The 18,909-nt window shown below is 48.7% G+C and overlaps 1 protein-coding gene and 1 long non-coding RNA gene across 2 annotated transcripts in view; one reads left to right on the top strand and one right to left on the bottom strand.

The window, feature by feature from the left end:
- Positions 1-11,516, bottom strand: part of syt4 (synaptotagmin IV) — a 117,178-nt gene extending 105,662 nt beyond the window's left edge. Inside the window, exon 1 of the mRNA XM_072497146.1 lies at positions 11,319-11,516. Within this exon, the coding sequence (XP_072353247.1) occupies positions 11,319-11,331 (13 nt within the window). The 5' untranslated portion in view covers positions 11,332-11,516. The remainder of the gene's footprint in view (positions 1-11,318) is intronic.
- Positions 10,937-11,770, top strand: LOC140409070 (uncharacterized). The gene is made up of 2 exons (XR_011940274.1): positions 10,937-11,123; positions 11,512-11,770. It is a non-coding gene; the product is annotated as an uncharacterized lncRNA (long non-coding RNA).
- The last annotated feature ends 7,139 nt before the right edge of the window (positions 11,771-18,909 follow it).

The following is an 18,909-nucleotide window of genomic DNA, read 5'->3' as shown; positions in this document are numbered from 1 at the left end:
TTCCTCATCTCACTATCACGTGGCACGGGCAACAACCCAGAGATAACAACTCTGTTTGTTCTAGTTCTGAGCTTCCATCCTAGCTCCCTGAAAGCCTGCCTGACATCCTTGTCCCCTTTCCTACCTATGTCGTTAGTGCCAATGTGGACCACGACTTCGGGCTGCTCCCCCTCCCCCCTAAGGACCCGGAAAACACGATCCGAGACATCACGTACCCTTGCACCTGGGAGGCAACATACCAAACGTGAGTCTCTCACGCTCCCACAAAATCTCCTATCTGTGCCCCTGACTATAGAGTCCCCAATTACTAATGCTCTGCTCCTCTCCCCCCTTCCCTTCTGAGCAACAGGGACAGACTCCGTGCCAGAGGCCCGTACCCCATGGCTTACCCCTGGTAAGTCGTCCCCCCCACAAGTATCCAAAGCGGTATACTTGTTTCTCAGGGGAACGACCGCAGGGGATCCCTGCACTGACTGCTTTTTCCCAGTCCCTCTTACAGTTACCCACCTATCTCCAATCTTTGGTGTAACTAATTCCCTGAAGCTGCTGTCTATGACCCCTTCTGCCTCCCGAATGATCCGAAGTTCTTCCAACTCCAGCTCCAGTTCCCTAACTCGGTCTTGGAGGAGCTGGAGATGGCAGCAATTCCTGCAGGTAAAATCAGCAGGGACACTAACTGCATCCCTCACCTCAAACATCCTGCAGGAGGAACATTGCACTCCCTTCCCTGCCAGTCCTCTAACTTTCTACCAAGATCTGGCTAACAACTAAATTAAATTTTTATAAAAAATAATAATAATATAATAAAATATGGTACTTACCTCAGACCAATGGGTTTTATTATTAGGTTAGAGGAGGAGGGCGGGTGGGAGACACTACACGTGTAGTGTCCCGGGTTTCCTCTCCACCAGAATTTATTGGTGAGGGTCTTCCCAGACGTCCGCGGGTCGACTTCCTGTTCCCGCCTAAAAAACTAATTTAAAAAAAAGAAAAATTCTCAGCTCCTGCTGAAATTGACTAACCAGCCAGCTGTTCTCACGCCGAAATCGACTGGCCTGCCCCTGCAAAGACAAGTGCTTTTAAAGGTTGACTTACCTCCCAGCAACCTCCTTCCGCAATGCTCCCGCTGAAACTGACTCACCAGCTGTTCTCACGCCGAAATCGGCTGGCCTGCCCCTGCAAAGACAAGTGCTTTTAAAGGTTGACTTACCTCCCAGCAACCTCCTTCCGCAATGCTCCCGCTGAAACTGACTCACCAGCTGTTCTCACGCCGAAATCGACTGGCCTGCCCCTGCAAAGACAAGTGCTTTTAAAGGTTGACTTACCTCCCAGCAACCTCCTTCCGCAATGCTCCCGCTGAAACTGACCCACCAGCTGTTCTCACGCCGAAATCGTCTGGCCTGCCCCTGCAAAGACAAGTGCTTTTAAAGGTTGACTTACCTCCCAGCAACCTCCTTCCGCAATGCTCCGGCTGAAACTGACTCACCAGCTGTTCTCCCGCCGAAATCGACTGGCCTGCCCCTGCAAAGACAAGTGCTTTTAAAGGTTGACTTACCTCCCAGCAACCTCCTTCCGCAATGCTCCCGCTGAAACTGACTCACCAGCTGTTCTCACGCCGAAATCGACTGGCCTGCCCCTGCAAAGACAAGTGCTTTTAAAGGTTGACTTACCTCCCAGCAACCTCCTTCCGCAATGCTCCCGCTGAAACTGACTCACCAGCTGTTCTCACGCCGAAATTGACTGGCCTGCCCCTGCAAAGACAAGTGCTTTTAAAGGTTGACTAACCTCCCAGCAACCTCCTTCCGCAATGCTCCCGCTGAAACTGACTCACCAGCTGTTCTCCCGCCGAAATCGACTGGCCTGCCCCTGCAAAGACAAGTGCTTTTAAAGGTTGACTTACCTCCCAGCAACCTCCTTCCGCAATGCTCCCGCTGAAACTGACTCACCAGCTGTTCTCACGCCGAAATCGACTGGCCTGCCCCTGCAAAGACAAGTGCTTTTAAAGGTTGACTAACCTCCCAGCAACCTCCTTCCGCAATGCTCCCGCTGAAACTGACTCACCAGCTGTTCTCCCGCCGAAATCGACTGGCCTGCCCCTGCAAAGAGAAGTGCTTTTAAAGGTTGACTTACCTCCCAGCAACCTCCTTCCGCAATGCTCCCGCTGAAACTGACTCACCAGCTGTTCTCACGCCGAAATCGACTGGCCTGCCCCTGCAAAGACAAGTGCTTTTAAAGGTTGACTTACCTCCCAGCAACCTCCTTCCGCAATGCTCCCGCTGAAACTGACTCACCAGCTGTTCTCACGCCGAAATCGACTGGCCTGCCCCTGCAAAGACAAGTGCTTTTAAAGGTTGACTAACCTCCCAGCAACCTCCTTCCGCAATGCTCCCGCTGAAACTGACTCACCAGCTGTTCTCACGCCGAAATCGACTGGCCTGCCCCTGCAAAGACAAGTGCTTTTAAAGGTTGACTTACCTCCCAGCAACCTCCTTCCGCAATGCTCCCGCTGAAACTGACTCACCAGCTGTTCTCATGCCGAAATCGTCTGGCCTGCCCCTGCAAAGACAAGTGCTTTTAAAGGTTGACTTACCTCCCAGCAACCTCCTTCCGCAATGCTCCCGCTGAAACTGACTCACCAGCTGTTCTCCCGCCGAAATCGACTGGCCTGCCCCTGCAAAGACAAGTGCTTTTAAAGGTTGACTTACCTCCCAGCAACCTCCTTCCGCAATGCTCCCGCTGAAACTGACTCACCAGCTGTTCTCACGCCGAAATCGACTGGCCTGCCCCTGCAAAGACAAGTGCTTTTAAAGGTTGACTTACCTCCTAGCAACCTCCTTCCGCAATGCTCCCGCTGAAACTGACTCACCAGCTGTTCTCACGCCGAAATCGACTGGCCTGCCCCTGCAAAGACAAGTGCTTTTAAAGGTTGACTTACCTCCCAGCAGCCACTTCCGCAATGCTCCCGCTGAAACTGACTCACCAGCTGTTCTCACGCCGAAATCGACTGGCCTGCCCCTGCAAAGACAAGTGCTTTTAAAGGTTGACTTACCTCCCAGCAACCTCCTTCCGCAATGCTCCCACTGAAACTGACTCACCAGCTGTTCTCACGCCGAAATCGTCTGGCCTGCCCCTGCAAAGACAAGTGCTTTTAAAGGTTGACTTACCTCCCAGCAGCCACTTCCGCAATGCTCCCGCTGAAACTGACTCACCAGCTGTTCTCACGCCGAAATCGACTGGCCTGCCCCTGCAAAGACAAGTGCTTTTAAAGGTTGACTTACCTCCCAGCAACCTCCTTCCGCAATGCTCCCACTGAAACTGACTCACCAGCTGTTCTCACGCCGAAATCGTCTGGCCTGCCCCTGCAAAGACAAGTGCTTTTAAAGGTTGACTTACCTCCCAGCAACCTCCTTCCGCAATGCTCCCGCTGAAACTGACTCACCAGCTGTTCTCCCGCCGAAATCGACTGGCCTGCCCCTGCAAAGACAAGTGCTTTTAAAGGTTGACTTACCTCCCAGCAACCTCCTTCCGCAATGCTCCCCCTGAAACTGACTCACCAGCTGTTCTCACGCCGAAAGCGACTCAAAAAATGACTCTGCAGGAAAGCTCTTCTAATCCTGGGAGTATTTCCCACCCTGACAAACGCCGAGATTGATCTATCAACCCTAGCGAGAAAAGATTTAGGGAGGAAGATCGGAAGACTTTGGAACACAAATAGAAACCTTGGTAAAATGTTCATTTTGGCCGTGTATACTATACCCGGCAAGGTTAGTGGGAGGGCATCCCACCTCTTCAGGTCCCCCTTCACCTTTCCCACCAGACTGTCTAAGTTCAGCATTTGTAACAGTGTCCAATTGTGTGCCACCTGAATCCCTAAATACTCAAACTGTGTCTTGGCCAGTTTAAAAGACAGCCTCCCAGATCTGTCCTCTTCCCCAGGGAATTTACCGGGAAGATCTCGCTCTTCCTCATATTCAATCTGTACCCTGAAAAGGATCCAAATTTTTTCAACAGTTGCATAATTCTTGCGTACCTGTGAGAGGATCAGAAATGGACAACAGCAAACCATCTGCTTATATAGACACTATGTTCCTCAACCCCCTCTCAATACCTTGCAATTCCCCTGACGATCTAAGCGTAATGTAATGTAATAGCCAATCGTTCAATCGCTAACACAAACAATAGTGGAGACTGCGGGCATCGCTGTCTCGTGCCCGTGTCTTCGGAAATATCCTGAGCTCACAGCATTGGTTGGGACACTAGCCGTGAGGGCATTATATAGCAATTTTACCCGGGAAATAAAAGTAGGTAGGATGCTTCATTTACAGAAAATACCCACAAGCACAAATGGATAAGCTTTGAGAATGTTGAGGTAATTCTTGGTGGCTCATGTGGGTTGAACATTGGAGAAAAGAAGTCTGCTGATAATAAAAGCGAGGGTAAGAGTTTCAGTGGCAGCAGTAGTAAAGAATGAAGGGGATAGATGGTAGTATTGCGATGGTGATGTGGGTATTCATTTTGAAGGAGAGAGTATGGAGCTTGTCGCCCATTTAAGTTTAGGTTTGACCTCGATACTGAGGTTGCAACTGAACAGCTTTACTACGACAAATCAATTGAAGTTATTTATGGAATATTTCAACAAGCAAATATTTATACCTCTGATGTTTCCAAAGGCATGACTAAGAAATCAGTAAGTATAGATGTTCCAACCGCAGAACAGGAGCTGTTATTGTGTCATGTTCCAGTATATTATTAATTTTCAGTCAGTTCTTTAAAACTTGGAACACAAACAGGCCATTAAAATGGCCAGTCCAAATCATGTGACCTTTGACATTTTGAGCTCCAGGCAGTGTTGAGTCTCAAACAATTATCTCATTAAATGTGGATAGTCATCTGGGGAATTTACACATCCCTTTGTTTATGGACGGGCCATCAACAAAAGAACAATAGCAGTCCAGCTTCCTTGTCTTACTGTTTCACCATGGGCAAAAACAAACATCAAAATACAATGCGTGCTGAACGAATGTGAAATGGTCCCATAAACCTTCCATTGTATTATGATGGCACATCATGCAAACTAAACTGGAAAAAGAACTTTGAACATGTACTTGTCACGTGCTGAAGACGTCATTTCATTGCCTCCCTTTAAAGTAATAGCAAGAAGCTGTTCTAGAAATATAGAAACATGGAGAAATAGGAATAGGAGGCTGTTCGGCCCTTCAAGCCTGCTCCACCCTTCATTCTGATCATGACTGATTGTCCAACACAATAGCCTAATCCCGTTTTCCCCAAAAGCTATGATCCACTTTGACCCAAATGCTATATCTAACTGATTCTTGAAAACATGCAATGTTTTGGCCTCAACTACTTCCTGTTGTAATGAATTCTCCAGGCTCACCTCTCTTAGTGCTGGGACCCCAGTTATTCACAATATATATTAATGATTTAGATGAGGGAATGAAATGTAGTATCTCCAAATTTGCAAATGACACAAAGTTAGGTGGGTGGGTGTGCTGTGAGGAGGATGCAGATATCCTTTAGGGTGATTTGGATAAGTTGAATGAGTGGACAAATGAATGGCAGATGCACTATAATTTGGATAATGCAAGCTTATCCACTTTGGCAGACTATTATCTGAATGGCCATAAATTAGGAGAGGGGAATGTGCACTAAGACCTGATGTCCTCGTACACCAGTCGCTGAAGGTAAGCATGCAGGTGCAGCAGATGGTAAAGAAAGCAAACGGTTTGCTGGTCTTCATTGTGAGCGGATTCGAGTACAGGAGCAGGGATGTCTTGCTGCAATTAAACAGGGCCATTGTGAGGTCACACCTCGAATATTACATGCAGTTTTGGTCTATTTATCTGTAGAAGGATGTTCTTGCTCTAGAGGGAGTACAGCAAATGTTTACAAGACTGATTCCTGGGATGATATGGAGATGCCGGCGTTGGACTGGAGTGAGCACAGTAAGAAGTTTTACAACACCAGGCTAAAGTCCAACAGGATTCCTGGGATGGCAGGACAGACGTATGAGGAGAGATTGAGTCAGTTAGGATTTTATTCGCTGGACTTCAGAAGAATGAGGGGGGATCTCATAGAAACCTATAAAATTCTATCAGGACTATCCAGGGTATTGGCAAGAATGATGTCCCCGATCGTGGGGGTATCCAGAATGAGGGGCCACAGTCTGAGAATACAAGGTCGATTCTTTAGGACAGAGATGAAAGATTTCTTCACCCAAAGAGGGCAGCATAGTAGCACAGTGGTTAGAACTTCACAGCTCCAGGATCCCAGGTTCGATTCACGGCTTGGGTCACTGTCTGTGCAGAGTCTGCATGTTCTCCCTGTGTCTATGTGGGTTCCCTCTGAGTGCTCCGGTTTCCTCCCACAAGTCCCGAAAGACGTACTGTTGGGTAATTTGGACATTCTGAATTCTTCCTCTGTGTACCCGAACAGGCCTGAATGTGGCGACTAGGGGCTTTTCACATTCCCTTTATTGCAGTGTTAATGTAAGCCTACTTGCGACAATAAAGATTATTATTATTAGAATTACTGGTTTTATTTATGTTCTTTCACAGGATGTGGGCATTTATTGCCCATCACAATTGCCCTTGGGAAGGTGGTGATGAGCTGCCTTCTTGAACCGCTGCCGTTCATGTGGTCTCGGTGCACCCACAGTGCTGTTAGAGAGGAAGTTCCAAGATATAACCCAGCGACAGTGAAGGAACAGCAATATATGTCCAAGTCAGAATGGTGACTAGCTTAGAGGGGAACTTCCTGGTGATGGTGTTCCCATGTGTCCGCTGCCCTTGTCCTTCTAAAGGGTAGTGATCGAACGAACCTTGGTGAGTTGCTGCAGTCCTACTTGTAGACGATCCACTCTGCTGCTACTGTGCATTGATGGTAGAGGGAATGAATGTTTAAGTTGTTGGATGGGATGCCAATCAAGCAGGCTGATTTGTCCTGGACAGTGTCAAGCTTCTTAAGTGTTGTTGGAGCTGCACTCATCCAGACAAATGGAGCGTGTTCCACCACACAATTGATTTGTACCTTGTAGGTGGGGAACAGACTTTGGGGAGTTAGGAAGTGAGTTACTGTCATGTCAGTGTCCCTTTAAGAAAGGTTTTGTCTTACCACATGGCTTGCAGCACGGCTTCAGTGATGCCATTTGTGGGTGGAGCTTGGCTGTAGCTGTCAGATGAGAGGGGGTTTAGTGTTTTGGTTTCATTTTCGGTGTGTCGCTTTGGACTGCAGAAGAAAAAAGTGTTTCCCTGTTATCTGTTTATATTTCAAAGCTGTTCCAGTGAACTGAAAACACATTGGGTTTGGCAGCCTGCCTTGGTAGCTTTAAGATAGCGATGCTTTTCGGAAGGAGTTTAGAATCTGCTGGTTGGAACTGGATCAGAATCTCAGGGAAAGGACCAGTCCCATTCAAGTGAGATTAGAGTGTGCTGGGCCATTTCCTTGATTTGGTTACAAATTTGGTTTATTGGATTTTGTGTTGAATTGGAACAGCTCTAAGGGGATTCGTTAAGAGATATATACATAGACTACTGTTGTAGCTGTTTGTTTTTTCGTGTTTGTAATTGCTAACAAATTTTGATAAGCATTTTATATATGTTAACTGCATTCTTATAATAAACTTTGTTTTGATAAAAGCGCCAAGGAAGTCTGATGAATCACACCTGAAGTGAAGGCTCTTGTGCTCATCCTAGCCAAATTCAACATAAAGGTTATAGGTCAGGTGAGCTTCATAATACACTTTGGAGTTTCTAAGCCCTGGCCCATAACAGTTACCCTCCGCAAAATTTCCAGCCTCTGATCTGCTCTTGTAGCCACAGTATTTACATGGCTGGTCCAGTTCAGTTTGTGGTCAATGGTGTCCTCCATGATGTTGATAGAGGGGGATTCAGCACTGGTACAGCCATTGAATGCCAAAGAAAGATTCTCTCTTGTTGGAGCTGGTCATTGACTGGCATTCATGTGGCATGAGTTTTACTTGCCATTTACCAGCCGAAGCCTGAATGTTGTCCAGGTATTTCTGCATATGGATACGAGCTGCTTTAGTATCTAAGGAGTCGTGAATTGTGCTGAACATTTTGCATTCATCAGTGAATATTGAACCTGCAGTAATATTCTGGGACTGATAGGCTTGATTCCAACAACCATGACTATCTGATGGACAACTATTCACTTATTACCCCCAGCATGGTCTGTGTTCCTGGAGGTGGTAGCACGTGTTGCAGGTTTAAGGAACAAAGAGCTGCCGGATTTTGTAGAGAGTACTAGGTTATCACCACCAGGGCCAAAAACAGGAGGTGGCCACATTTTGGCGGACATTTTTCCTACACTGGCCAATGAGGTGACTATTGCAGCCCGTTCCCAAGTGGTCAGTCAGAGGGTGCGCAGCTCAGCAACCTCAGCATTGCCACTGCTGATGGTGGTCATTGCTGAGGGTACAGTTGCAGGAAAATGGCACCTAGATGACAGGGAATGCGGGAAGACAGGTGAGTGGGATGGGGGAGCTCTGAACTAGATGGCCAGGCCCCAACAATCGGGAGGAGGGACTCGCTGAGTACTGGCTGTGCCATCGACCAAAAGGTGGGCATTGTTGCCAGGGGAACCCTCTGTGTTGCCATGAAGTTCCTATACCCAACCCCCTTCCTGCAGTCTCCTGGAAAACTGCCAGATTTCACCCAGCCATCTATCCATGTGGAGGCAGAGCCTTCTGACCCAAGCAAAATATCCACGGAGGCAGGAAGTGTCTCAATTGGTCTCCTAGCAGGCATCAGATCTGGCAGCTTTCCTGCTTCTGGCAAAATGACAAGGCAGTAGGAAGGTGTCCCTTCCTCGGTGCCTTCCTGCACTATTTTCCTGATCTTCCCGCCTCCCAGTCTGTCAGCTGTGGGCCCAGAAAATCCTGGCTAGCGTTCCACCTCCTTCCAGAGTATACATATTTATAAGCAGATTGGTTGTTCCATAGGGGTCCATGCACCTCAAACAGCCAGGTGTCATTGTGGGGATGCGCAACTGGATCAGTTTTCACATCCAGTTGTGTTTGAATATAACAGGTGTTTCGGTGTTTCACTGCTAAAACATTGATCAGGATTATTCAGATGCACCAGTCATTTCATTTGGAGCTCGTCCACAATGGCTGCCCACTAACCTTCAAGAACAGCTGGATTGTCATAGGAACTGTTCTTTTGGGTAAGAATTACAACTGTCATCCTGCCTCTCAGATGAATGGAAAAGATCCCATGCCATATTGCAGGAAGAACAGGGCGTGAGACCATTCCTGTTTGGAGGATTTAGCTGTGGACAATTTAGCTGTTCGGTTCGCTCACGTCACCATGGTGACCACTTCAAAATGAAAGGATCGATACGAATGCAATTTTGCCTAACCTTTCCCTGGCAAATTTAGATCAGTCGAAGTGTTTATTTTTCTAAGTTTGTGTTTATATATATATGATTGCCACACAGGATCTGGATCTCAATGTGTAAACAGTCTTAACACTGAATGAGGCGGGAGCACTTTGTTCACGTTACATGAATAGACTGTGCTTTGCGCAGCCGACATGCCCGGGAACCAGAACTAACCTTGAAGCCAAATCAGCAAACAACAACTGTTGCCGGATCGTTTTCATTTAGCATTCTGAAAAGGATTTGCTGAATTCGCATTCTTGCCACATAATTCCACCATCCCCTGATGAATGAGGAGAAACAGTCTCATTGACCAGCAGCAGCAGCAAATGTTTTTCTTTAGTCTGAGGGGAGGGGGTCTGATTCAAGCAGAAACCTGGAGCCGTGGCTCACTCTTCCAATGCACTCCCATTAGTTTCCATGTGAAGTTTTTTTTAGAGAGATGTTTTGGTTAGATTGCACGCCTCTGGACCTGCTGCACACGTTGCTCTGTTTGTTTAGCCCCCTGTGTGTGTGTGTGTGCTGGAAGATGCAGGAGGAGCTGGATTCTGAGCGCTAGTCATCTTGGGGAAGGATGTCACTGACGCAGGGTTACTGAGTGACGTTACCTGTTAAAACTCCTTTAAAAATAGCTCCAGCCAGCCGCTTCCCTCACATCCTCCCACCAACTCTCTCCAGGACCCAGCAGACATGCTGTCCACGGCGTCCTACCTCTCCTTCAAAGCGAATGTGGAAAGTCTGCTGCCCTGGCTCAGTGTGAAAAAGGCGGCAACCAAAGCGCTCACCGCAGACAGGAGGTCCAAGGACATCTTCAGCGTGATGGTGACTCCTGATCGCATCCCCAAGTTCTTCATCCCGTCCCTGGACTTGCACGTTCACCGGGACGAGGGGCAGGAAGCCGGGGGAGGCACCCCTCCCGCACACTTGCTGCTTGTGGCGAGTGGACTAGGGTCGAGGAAGCCGAGCTCCGAGAGGAGTTACTCGGAACCGTCTGTGAGGAGGGGCCGCCTTGGGCAGAGGCAAAGCCGGCGCGAAAGCTCTTCAGTGGAGGGCAGTCGGCTCTGGGGCGGGCTGGAGGGGGTGTCTGACCATTCGGACCCCCCAACCAGAGCTGCCATGTCTCTGCCACATCTCCAGAAAATCACCACCCCGTACGGCTTCATCGCCCTCGGAGAGGTCCCTCACATCAAGAGGAAAGAATCACTTTTCTTTGAAGACGAAGTGGCGGATATCAGGGCAGTGCCGAGGAGTGGGAAGAAAAGCACGGTGCTGGGCAGGAGCCGCTCCACTCCCCTCAGTGCTGAGCTCCAACAGCACCAGCCGCCTGGCCCCAGCCCAGTGAGCAGGGCAAACAGAGCAGCGTCCTGGGAAAGCTTCAGTCAGTCCAGCCCCCCGACGTACCCCCTGCCAGCACCCAGCTCCTTCACCAACTGGAGGAAGGACAAGAATAAGTTTCAGCTTCTAATCAAGAAACATCTCAAAAGCATCAAACGTGGGAGGTCCAACAGTTCATCGGAGCGGTGAGCAGAGCGGACTGGAGCACTCAGTGCCAGGGCGTAATGTGACAGCTCAATGAACGCCTCTGAGCGGACATCCAGGGGACATCCCTTCGTGCACAAGACTGCCTGCAGTTCACCCCCGAACATCACACCGGCATTGGACATGGGGGACACAACAACTGGACTCACATCTCCCAGATTTTCAAGGTAAACGGGGTTCAAATCCAGTTTGTAGAATCCCCTTTTGCAAATTCTTTTGCGAGTGTTAACACTTTTGGAATTCCAGTTCCCAAAAGTTTCTCAGAATTCAAAGCATGGAGAGGAATTGGGTCTGGATATGAGACAATATGTAATAACTAATATATAATACTAGACGAGAGAGCAGAACCTGTATATACTCACATGCAGAGTTCATATTCGGTACACATATCGTTGACACTTCATGTCGTTAAACAATAAATATTATCCCGCCCACATTCCAAGAACCAATTTAATAAGTAACTGGAATGTCGCTTGAACATCATAACAAAGTTGTGTCCAATGTGAAGTGTAAGGCGGGTCGAAGCTCACTGTAACTGTTCTTTTGTTTTGCCAGGTGGTTTGTACACCCACTGCTCTCCGTTGGGATCCAAGCAAGTTGTTAAAGAATGTCTTCGGGATACCGCGCTCTCTGAACAAATGTCCTTCTCCGGGAATGTGTGTCCGAACAGAACACGGTGTCACACGGGCGGCGCACGGTGCAATGTCCGCCCTTTGGACAATGAGGCGAGCTGAGGGTTTCACATTGGTGTCAAACTGTATCAGTAATAAAGTGTTCTCCGTGTTCTTGAACAAATAAAGCTCATTGTATCCAATCGCGTTATGCTTGTGGTCTTAAGTCTTTTAACGAACCGAGCACTGACATAAGTTAGCATCGAGACAAGTAGCTTAATGGAAACAGGGTTATTTGCCCAGGGGTTGCAGAGCGCGGGTTGGATTGTTCAAAGCTGTCAATAAATAACAGGGTGGCGTCAGCCACAATACAACCTGTGCACGTGGATCAAGGGTCAATAGTAACTTATCGCCTACAATACAATCAAAATAGAAAATTAATAACCGATGTCCTGTCAGAGACTCGACTGCAAGAGATTTACATAATTTAGTCGTCAAAGTTGGATTCGTAAAGGAATTTGGAGGTCTTAAGCTCTGAATCGCCAGAAACTGCCCACTTAGAAGACTTCGCGATATAGCTCACATGTTTAACACGTGTGCATAGTTTTCCGCAGACCTCTGAATAAAAAAAACCGTGTAGCAGACATGACCGAAGATCACCGGTGGCACTTCTTGCACACTCATGGTAAAGATGATATTAACCTGCCTCACAGGTGAAGGTAGAGACAGGAATCATAGAATTTACAGTGCAGAAGGAGGCCATTCAGTCTATCGGGTCTGCAGCGGCCCTTGGAAAGAGCACTCTATTTAAGCCCATGCCTCCCACCCTAACCCCGTGACCCAGCAACCCTGCCTAACCTTTATTGGACACTTAAGGGCAATTTAGCAAGGCTAGTCCACCTAACCTGCACATCTTTGGGCTGTGAGAGGAAACCGGAGCACCCGGAGGAAACCCATGCAGACACAGGGAGAAGAATGTGCAGACTCCACACAGACAGTGACCCAAGCCGGAATCGAACCTGGGATACATGGAGCTGTGAAGCAACTGTGCTAACCACTGTGCTACCATACTGTAAAATGAGCATTTTGAGAAGAGTTTTAAAGGTGCAGGTAGAAGTAGATAATAAAGATGGAAAGAGTTTAGGGGTGAAGTTCCAGAGAGTAGTGCAGTTTAACACTTTGTCACCAATGAGGGAGCAGGATGTACAGGAGGCCAGTGTCTGACTAAAGGGGTACGGTAGGGGATGTCAGGTTTGAAGTGATTGCAGAGATAGATTGGGTAAGGACACGATGATTTGCAGTGAAGGTGCAGATTTTTGCATCAAAGAAATATTCAGATAAGGGAATGGACTAAATAATGGCAGTTGGAATCTGAGTAAATGTGAAGTGATAGATTTTGGTAATAAAAAGCCACCTTGCTACGCACCCCACTGACCACCCATCTTGGCCCCTGGTTCTGCAGTGTGACACTGGCCGTATGGGTAGCCCACACCATCACTCTCGCACCCCACCCACCACCCCTGTACTCCAGCGACCAACCTCCACCCCGGATCCCCAGCCTCCACCCTCCACCCTACCACCCCTGTACCCCAGCTCTCACCCTCCATCCCGGTACCTCAGCTCCCATCCTCCACCCCACCACGCCCACATCCCACCCTGCACCATACCAACCCCCCCAACTGGCCGCCACCCGCCGGCAGGACATCATGTGGCCCACCCAAGGGCAATGCCCACAGTAGCCATTGCAAGGGGGCACCAAACGGAGAATACCCTGGCTAGGGCATCAGCAGCTGATGGTGCACATGGCAGCAGGGACGGGCAGCAGATCCAGAGTTCCCCGTGATGCTGGGTACTGACATAGATGCAAGGATGGGGATGGGGGACATGCAGGAGGAAGGTCCGCAGTGCCAACTGGGGCCAGCATGTAGCCCACTGGACCTGGTTGGGCATGCGGGTACACACCATGCTAACATGTCAGCCTTTCACCCCTGCAGACAGTGGGTATTTGAATGCAAACAGCAATCGTGGCTATCCTCCTAGTTGCTACAGCCCTGGGGGGTGCACTGCGGTTGTATGAGCTGGAGTTGCTTGAGGTGGAGGAAGCTGCAGCAGTCGAGCCTGCCCCAGAGGAACAGGAGGCAGCCACTGAGGATGGAGAGCAGGCCACCCAACAGGCAGAGTAGGAGGTGCCACATGAGGCCTGGGTGTACCGACAGCGTCTGTAGTTAGAGGACCTGCCAGACTGGGCATGCCTTCGAAGACTCCAGCTGAGCAGGGGGACAGTGTGACAATATCTGCCAGATCATGGTGCACCTGGCATTGCAGGGGAATGGCGAAGGACACCCGCCATTCTGTCCGGGATGCCCGGGCTACTCCATAGGATGGAAGTGCAAGCGCAGCTATCTCCTGAGGCTCCCCGCCACCTGGTGTTGCCGGTCCTGGAGGCCTGCTCTCGTCTCAACCAGGTTCAGCCCACTCGCAGCCATGGACCACAGGGAGTGGACCACTTCCTTCTGGGACTGACCACATCACCCACTGACTGTGCCAATACTTTCTGGGTCTCTGCCACATCAAACAGTGACTGCACCATCTCCCTCTGGGATTGCTCCACCTCGCTCTATCTGTGCCATGTTGGCCAGGGCCTGGGCAATGCCAGTGACGCTCTAAGTCATGGTTCGCCATGACTGGGCCCCGCTCAGGGACACCATTCACTGTCCAGATGTGTCTGGCACATAGCTGCCGATGAGAGGGCAGCCCTGTTGTGGGCCTCACCCACCATCTGCACAGTTTGCCTCAGGCCTTGGACATGCTGATCCATGGCCAAAACCCTCACCCACCAAGGACTCCACCAAGGATGCCACCCGTATGGTGCTGGCCTGGGTGGCATGCATCGCCGGCACCACCTCCTGCTCCTGCATGCAGTTGGACTCCTCTACCTTCACCTGCCAGTGCTGGATGCTCACCGATAACCCCTCATATAGTTCCTGGCTCTGCGACTGCATCTCCAGTATAGATGGAACTGTCCGTTCCAGAAGCTCGAAAACCCGTCTGAACGGCAGCTAGTCCCTGGGGTCAGCCCTCCCTCCGACTGTCTGCTGCCTCGGGAGTTCTTACCTTCACCTGCTGTACTGGAGCATGTGTGTAGTGCGCACCAGATAGTATCCCATCAGCCTCTTCACTAAAGTGCCCAACCGAGGTGAGTGCCTCCGGGATGTTGGAATGTGTTGGCGACAGCTGTGACAGAAAATCTGTGTCATCATCGGACTCGAGCTCTGGGGTGCCCTGGGTTTCAAGTTGATGGCTCCCGTCCGTGTCAGTGTCCTCATCGCTGCTCGGATCAAGGGGGTGCTCTGGTTGTGGTTGGGGGTAAGGGATACAGAAGGACCCACCCCATCACCAGCAACTCCTACTAGATGCAGGCGGGCGTGAGTGGGGTGGTGGGGTGGCGTGGGGGTGGTGTCGGGGGGAGGGGCTGACACGTGTCACCGGGCACTGTATTGCAGCCGGCCCTCACTTCCTCGCCCGATGCTGATCTCCAACTCGGCGACTGCCCTTTCCTTGGACTCGACGATCACGTCCAGGGCCCTCTGCTCTGCTGTGGTGAGGGGCTGCAGGTCCAGTGTTCCCCCTCCAGACTTCAGGCGGTCGCTGAATTATAGAACATACAGTGCAGAAGGAGGCCATTCGGCCCATCGAGCCTGCACCGACCCACTTAAGCCCTCACTTCCACCCTATCCCCATAACCCAATAACCCCTCCTAACCTTATCGGTCCACGTGTTGCGCCAGTTTTGCTGTCATTGAACTCCGCAAATCCTGCCCCGGCATCAACACTTAATCTCAGGAACGGAGAATTCCGCCGCCTATTTAATGATTGGGTGACTGAACACCTTGAAATATTTCAGGTGATCAGAGAGCACCAGAAAGGATTTGTAAAATCCAAAGTAGTGAATGGAGAAATGTCTGTGGACTTGCAGAAGACATTCACGAAAGAGTCTCAGAAGAGACAGTTATCTAAGGCTGAATGTCGTGGAATTGAAGACAAATTAATGACCTGCTTTGGAAATTATCTGAGTGTCAGTAGATGAGAAAGGGATAATATATATATATTTTAATTTAGAGTACCCAATTAATTTTTTTCCAATTAAGGGGCAGTTTAGCTTGTTCAATCCACCTACCCTACACATCTTTGGGTTATGGAGGCGAAACCCACGCAAACACGGGGAGAATGTGCAAACTCGACACAGTCAGTGACCCAGAACCGGGATCATACCTGGGACCTCGGCGCCGTGAGGCAGCAGGGCTAACCCACTGCGTCACCGTGCTGCCCTCGAGAAAGGGATGATAGACAGGTATTCTCTTTGGCAGGTTGTGGCAAGTGATGTTGCTTGGAACTATGTTGGAAACTCAATTATTCACCATATTTATTATAGACTTGGATGGTGGGATAGAGAAGCACACATCCAAGATTGATAATGGCACGAAAGTAGGTGGCAGTTTCAGCAGCATAGAGAGAAGCATAAAAATACAAAGCAATAGTAATGAATTAAGGAAATGGGCAAAACTGGGACAATTAGATTGCAGTGCAGGCAAAATTGGAATTTGGAGGACTCAGGAAGTGTTTAGCTGGATGGACAGAGTGCAGGGGTAGCACTTAGTTTTAATGATGCTTCCCTTGAGTTATTATTGGGCGCTGGAAGGATATACATTTCTCTGGCAATGGAAGGAATCTACAGTTCGCATCAAAATGGCACAGTTTTCTTTTATACATTCAAGGGATGTGAGCATTGCTGGCAGAGTTAACATTTATTGCCCAAGCCTAATTGCCCTTGAGAAGATAGTGGTGGGTCCCCTCTTGTACTACTGCAGTCCATGTGGTGTAGGCATACCCACAGTTCTGTTAGGAAGGCAGTCCTAGGATTTTAATCAAGCAACAGTGAAGGAATGATGATATATTTCCAAGTCAACATGGTGAGTGGCTTGGAGAGGAGCTTTCAATTGGTGGTGTTCCCATTCATCTACTGCTTTTGTTCTTCTGGCTGGTAGTGATTGCAGGTTTGGAAGGTGCCATCAAAGGAGCCTTGGCCGTACATTTTATGATACACATTGCTGCCATTGTGCATTGGTAGTGGAGGGAGTGACTGTTTAAGGGGGGGTGGATGAGGTGTCAATTAAGCAGGCTGCTTTTTCCTGAATGGTGTTGAACTTCTTCATTATTGTTGGGTCTGCACTCATCCAGGTAAGTGGAGAGCATTCCATCGCATTCCTGGCTTGTGCCTTGTAGATGATAGATGGACTTTGGGGAGTCAGGAGATGAGTTTCTCCCCTCAGAATTCCAAGCTTTTAATCTGAAGTTGTAGCCACAGTATTTATATGGCTGGTCCAGTTCACTTTCTGGTCAATGGTAACCTCCAGGATGTTGATGATGGAGGGATTCAGTGATAGTAATGCTTTTGAATGTGAAGGGGTGATAGTTAGATTCTCTCTTGTTGGATATGATTACTGTAGCACTTATGTAACATGACTGTAAATACCATTTCTCCGCCAAACCTGAATGTTGTCCAGGTCTTGATGAATGCAGACTCGGACTGCTTCAGTACCTGAGGAGTTACAACAGGTACTGAACACTGTGAGGGTGTTACAGTTGGAGTTGGTTGTGGCCTGAGGTGGTGAACAGCAGGGGTTTTGTACCCCAACCTTTGATGCAACGTCGAAAGAAGTTTTAAGATCTAACAAGCTCAGGGAAAGTAAACCCATTTGTTAATCTACTATAGCCTTTGGTGTGAACACCCAAAGCCCCACTCAGTCTTGCCAAATGTATTTCACACTCAGCACCTATTATTTACATTTGGTGAACTTTCTCAATTCCCCATTTATTCTTCCAACACTACCATTCACTTAAATCCTCATGCAATTTGATGCATCTATGCCAAAGCTACACTCTCTGAATATACTGCATCTATCGGCTTAACATGTGAATTTTCATCACTACTTGGTATGTTTTCAACCCTTGCAAGAACAGAGAGCACAAAACCTGAGATAATATCACAAGATTTGAGTTGATCTGCCAAAAATAGTCTTATTTCTGACTGCAGAGGAGCACACCATGATGATAAGCGACACCTCAGCATCCTTCTGAATCGGAAATGGAAAGGCAGTGAAGTCACAAATTGTTGCGAACAGAATTAAAATATCTCTGACTTACATACTGGCTTTATTTAATCAATGACTAAGTTAAGAGAAGATTGAGCATGATTTTGATAAAGTGTGTGTTTGCCATAACTAATTTGCTAATGACTAAGGGGCGAAGGTTGCGTAGTGGTCACTGGGCTAGTAACAGGTAATGGGGACCTGCATTCAAATCCCACCAAGACAGATGGTCTGGACTTAATGTGAGTCCAGCAATGAGCTTAACTCTTACTGCTCTCTGAAATGGCCGAGCGAACCATTCAGTTCAAGGGCAATTAGAAATGGGCAATACAGCCAGCGATGTCCACATCCCCTGAACAAATGTTTTAAAAGTATTTATTTTGTCTTCCAGGGCCTTGATGAGAATAGTAAATTCTTTTTTAAAATAAATTTAGAGTGCCAATTCATTTTTTCCAATTAAGGGGCAATTTAGCGCGGCCAATCCACCTACCCTGCACATCTTTGGTTTGAGGGGCGAGACCCCTGCAAACATAGGGAGAACGTGCAAACTCCACATGGACAGTGACCCAGAGCTGGGATCGAACCTGGGACCTCGGCGCCGTGAGGCAGCAGGGCTAACCACTGAGCCACTGTGCTGCCTGAGAACAGTAAATTCTGATGGACATGCATGAGTATGATTCTTCAGAAGACCTCTTTCCTTCTGAGGCACATCGTCACAGGACATATATACATACTCAATATATATCAACATATACATACTATCAGCTGTAGCCATCTGGGATGGCCACTTACAATACGAAACATGGACGGTCGCAAAGCCAAACGGGAAAAATGGACAATGCAAGGTTCAGGCAGACACAGAGCCTGGGTGTATATTTGTGAGTGAAGAATCCAGACAGTATCGAAACCCCCAACTGATTAGCATTTTGATGGCCCATCTCCATAAGACAAAAGACTGATACTTGAGCAACCGATACAATCCTAGACATTTCGGCGCCGCTCCCTGTACTCAGGAAGCATCAACAACAGGGTCAATGACTGCTTAGGACATGCCCGGCCATCAAGGCAACCGTCCCTTTATTGGCTCAAATCAAATACAGCAATCAAGAACCTACCCAATTAGTGGGGTCCAAACCGAAGGACCGCCCAAAAGAGCGCGAAACTCCCCAAGGATGAAGAGGTAAACCGCCATAC

Source organism: Scyliorhinus torazame, chromosome 3, assembly GCF_047496885.1.
Source record: "Scyliorhinus torazame isolate Kashiwa2021f chromosome 3, sScyTor2.1, whole genome shotgun sequence".
In the NCBI taxonomy this organism is placed as follows: Eukaryota; Metazoa; Chordata; class Chondrichthyes; order Carcharhiniformes; family Scyliorhinidae; genus Scyliorhinus; species Scyliorhinus torazame.
The sequence above is the reverse complement of the archived record's forward strand: the minus strand, read 5'-3'. Positions and strand labels throughout refer to the sequence as shown.